Source organism: Monoraphidium neglectum (assembly GCF_000611645.1).
Source record: "Monoraphidium neglectum strain SAG 48.87 unplaced genomic scaffold scaffold00125, whole genome shotgun sequence".
Taxonomy (NCBI): Eukaryota; Viridiplantae; Chlorophyta; class Chlorophyceae; order Sphaeropleales; family Selenastraceae; genus Monoraphidium; species Monoraphidium neglectum.
The window spans coordinates 5,230-8,685 of record NW_014013503.1 but is presented as its reverse complement, the minus strand read 5'-3'; the positions used below and the strand labels follow the sequence as shown (position 1 = coordinate 8,685).

Sequence of the window (3,456 nt, the reverse complement as noted above, 5' to 3'; positions counted from 1 at the left end):
GCCCCGCCCGCCCCCCCTGGCCCGCGCAGCTCACGAAGGCCTCGCGCGGCTGCAGGCCAACGGCTGGGTCGGCCACCTCATCACCCAGAACGTCGACAGGCTGCACCACAAGGCCGGCAGCCCCGCAGGCCGCGTGCTCGAGCTCCACGGCACCACGCACCGCTTTGTCTGCATGACATGCGGCGCCGAGGGCTGCCGCCACGAGCTGCAGGAGCAGCTGGCGCGCCTCAACCCAGAAGCTGCCGCGCTTCTGGCGTCGACGCTGGCCGCGAGCGGCGAGCCGGGGCGGTGGCGGCGCGCGCTGCGGGCGGGGACGGCGGCGGACGCGCGGGCGACGGCGGCGGGCGCGGAGGGGGCGGAGCGGGTGCCGGTGCGGCGGCCGGACGGCGACGTTGAGTTGGTTGACGCGGGTGAGGGCCGTGGAGGGGCGTTGATTCCCTAGCGCTCACAACACCCTTTTCCATCGGCATGTGACGGGGAAGCGGGTGGCTGGGGTGCGAGCGGGGAGGGCAGGGCGTGGGGGCCAGCGCAGCATGCCAAGGATGCAACCACGGGCAGAGTGCCGCTTCCCTTGCTGCAAGTTGATCCTCGTCCGCTGCAGCGGGGCGGGCCACGCTTGTGGGGTCAGGGATAGTTTGGTTGTCAGCCCGCCGTCGCCCTCGGCCCCCCCCTGCCGACGCGTCCCGTGGCGCAACCGACCCCCTGCTGCCCTTGACCCCGTCTCAAAGGCCGTGGCTTTGTCGTGCCCCCGTGCTCCGAGTGCGGCAACGGCATCCTCAAACCTGAAGGTGCGCCTTTCAACACACACACACACACACACACACACACACACACGCACACACACGCACACACATGCACGCACGTACGCACACACGCCCAATACACACACACACACACACACATGAACACACACGCACAAACCGTGTGCGTGCGCGCTGGTGCCGCCATGTGCAGCGTGCCGTGCACATGCTGCAAAGTTCAAAGTTTTCACGAGCCGCGTTGAATGAGACGCACCGACTCGTGTGTGCACCTTTGCACATCATGCCTTGGTCTCAAGCGCGCCGCCCTTGCCGCCACACCCGCCCTGGCCGCCCGCCCCCAACGCAGTGACGTTCTTTGGCGACTCGGTGCGGCCCGACCGCGCTGAGCTGTCTCGGGAGCTGGCGGGAAGCTGCGACCTGCTGCTGGCGGCCGGCACCAGCCTCATGGTGTGGAGCGCCTTCCGCCTGGCCAAGGCGGCGAAGGAAGCCGGCGCGAAGCTGGCAATTGTATGTGTCGGGGATACGCGCGCTGACAGCATAGCGGACTGGAAGGCCGAGGCCCTGGCCGGGGAGGTCATGGCGCGGCTGGCGAGCCACCCGCGGCTGCTGCTGCCGCGCATATAGAGGCGGTCTGCTGGCACGATGGCGACATCCCTCTCGTGCCTAGACTCCCGTTGGCGCGTCCCCAAGCAGCTTGTATTCTTTGAAATTGCGGGCTTCCCTTCACAATTGTGTTTTTGATTGACAGCCATTGTTCATCAAGTCCAAGGTTGTGTGAATGAGCCTTATCATGATCCAAGCCCTTGCCTCCCTAGGGAACCACAATCTGTATTTTGCGCTGATCCAAACCAGCGGACGCATTTGAATCAAATCAAGGTCTGGCCAGAGCTGCCAAATGATGCACGTGCTGCCCTCAAAGTTGCCAGGCATACAGGGGGGGCAAGCAGGCTGCCGAGTTCTTACATCAAAAGACGCCCGAGGGCGGCTGCAGGCAGGCAGGGGGTTTGGTGCAGTCCCGGCTAATATGCACAAGGCGTAAGGTTTCAAAAGGGATCATGATACTTTATGAGCTGGCTGCTGTGCAATAGGGATGTAGCAGAAAGCCGGATGATGGTGTACAATTAACCACATGCATCACAGAGATGTATGTGCAAGGGCAGCTGCGGGGAAGGCAGGGTGCCTGGAATGCAGGGCAACAATGCGTGCGGTGCGCCCAGTCAGACGGTGGGCGTGGGCCGCAATTTATATGCAGGAATGCAGGGGCGAGTAAGAGAAGTGATGGGTTTGAATGAGGCTCGTTCAATTTCCGAGCATTATAGGAGATGTGCAGGCCGGATCCAAACTTTCTCGGCGCAATGCAGCGGTGCGCATGCGGGGTTCAAATCGAAGCGCGTACGCGGGCAAGGGCCCTCTGAAATCCCAGATGCCGCCTCACAGCCCGCGGATGTTGACATGACCAAGCGCATGCGTCTCAAGGTCACTTTTGGTGCAGCGCCCGCCTGTCGCGTCGGCAGCAGTCATAGTCATCCCGTCGAGAGCCCGCACAGCCCAGGCGCCGGGGCGCCCTTGCTGGCGAGGCCGAATGCCGCGGCGACGTGCTGACGCGGTAAATCCGATGTGTTTCCCAGGCCGTGCCCCGGCCGTGGAGCGGCTCGCTTGTTCGTCGTGATCGGTTTCGTTGAGCGGCAATCCCAACCATTCATGCAACCCCGTGCAACGAGCTTCTTGGCCGCCACGTGCCCGCGCGTGCGAGAGGAGTGCCGCATCGCTGCGCGCCGCGCAGCGCCCGCCTCGCGCGTCGTCTTGTCTAGCAGGCTAGCCGAAGCGGAAGCTGGAGCCGTAGATGGCGCGCGCCTTGTTGAGGTTGTAGCCATCAGAGGCGGCGGAGAAGGCGTCGCGCGACGACTTGGGGCAGGGCGCCGCCACGTTGGGGCTGGGGGCGCGGCCGGCGTCCAGCTGGGTAGGGCGGGACGGGGTTGGGCATGGAAGCAGGGAGTTCGTAGGTTGGCAATACGCGCGTGCTTTCTCTCAGGTAAGAGCTTAATAGGAGGAGTAAAACGTGCAGCTGCCGGTAGGGATTCCCAGCCTTGGCGTCCATGCCTCGCGCGCAGCGGCCTGTTAGCACTTCCCTGATTTGGCAAAACCTGCTCATGGCCGCGCAATGCAGCGCTGCGCCCTTGGGCGGTCCCAGGGGGGCACGCCCGTGCGCGACCGTTTGGGTATAATCGGTGCCGCAGGGGTTTATCAAACGCGGCGGCCCCCTGCCGCGTGCGGTGCGCGGAAGGCGCGTTCCCGCGGCTGACCTGCGCGGGCCCCTCCTCCACGTGACGCGGCGACTCGTGGTGGCGGATGATGCTGCCGCTGCCGACCGGCTTCTCGGGCAGCTTCCAGGCACGCAGGCTGCTGGGGGCCGGCGCCTCCCACGACTCCCTGCTGCCGTCCAGTGGCGCGGCTGCGGCGGGGAGCAGGTGGGGGTTCCGGGGCGGGGCTGCGCTTGGGTGGGGTTCGAGGTGCGGCTTGCTTTTCGGCAACAGCGTGGTGTGTTGCGAGGCGTTATTGCCGCCTGCTTGATGGACTCACGGGCACCGAGGTTGTGCTTGAGTTTGTGTGTGGGAGTGTGTGTGCGTGCGTGTGTGTGTGTGTGTGTGTGTTGTGTGCGTGCGTGCGGGCGTGCGTGCGTGTGTGTGTGTGTGTG

The 3,456-nt window shown here is 65.2% G+C and overlaps 2 protein-coding genes across 2 annotated transcripts in view; one reads left to right on the top strand and one right to left on the bottom strand.

The window, feature by feature from the left end:
- Positions 1 to 1,385, top strand: part of MNEG_1281 (histone deacetylase) — a gene marked incomplete at both ends in the record, with an annotated part of 2,685 nt that extends 1,300 nt beyond the window's left edge. The window contains 3 exons of the mRNA XM_014050232.1: positions 30 to 410; positions 729 to 788; positions 1,108 to 1,385. Of these exons, the coding sequence (XP_013905686.1) occupies positions 30 to 410; positions 729 to 788; positions 1,108 to 1,385 (719 nt within the window). The remainder of the gene's footprint in view (positions 1 to 29; positions 411 to 728; positions 789 to 1,107) is intronic.
- A 1,191-nt stretch (positions 1,386 to 2,576) lies between these two features.
- Positions 2,577 to 3,456, bottom strand: part of MNEG_1280 (hypothetical protein) — a gene marked incomplete at both ends in the record, with an annotated part of 2,292 nt that continues 1,412 nt past the window's right edge. Inside the window, 2 exons of the mRNA XM_014050231.1 lie at positions 2,577 to 2,717; positions 3,065 to 3,213. Coding sequence (XP_013905685.1) covers positions 2,577 to 2,717; positions 3,065 to 3,213 — 290 coding nt within the window. The remainder of the gene's footprint in view (positions 2,718 to 3,064; positions 3,214 to 3,456) is intronic.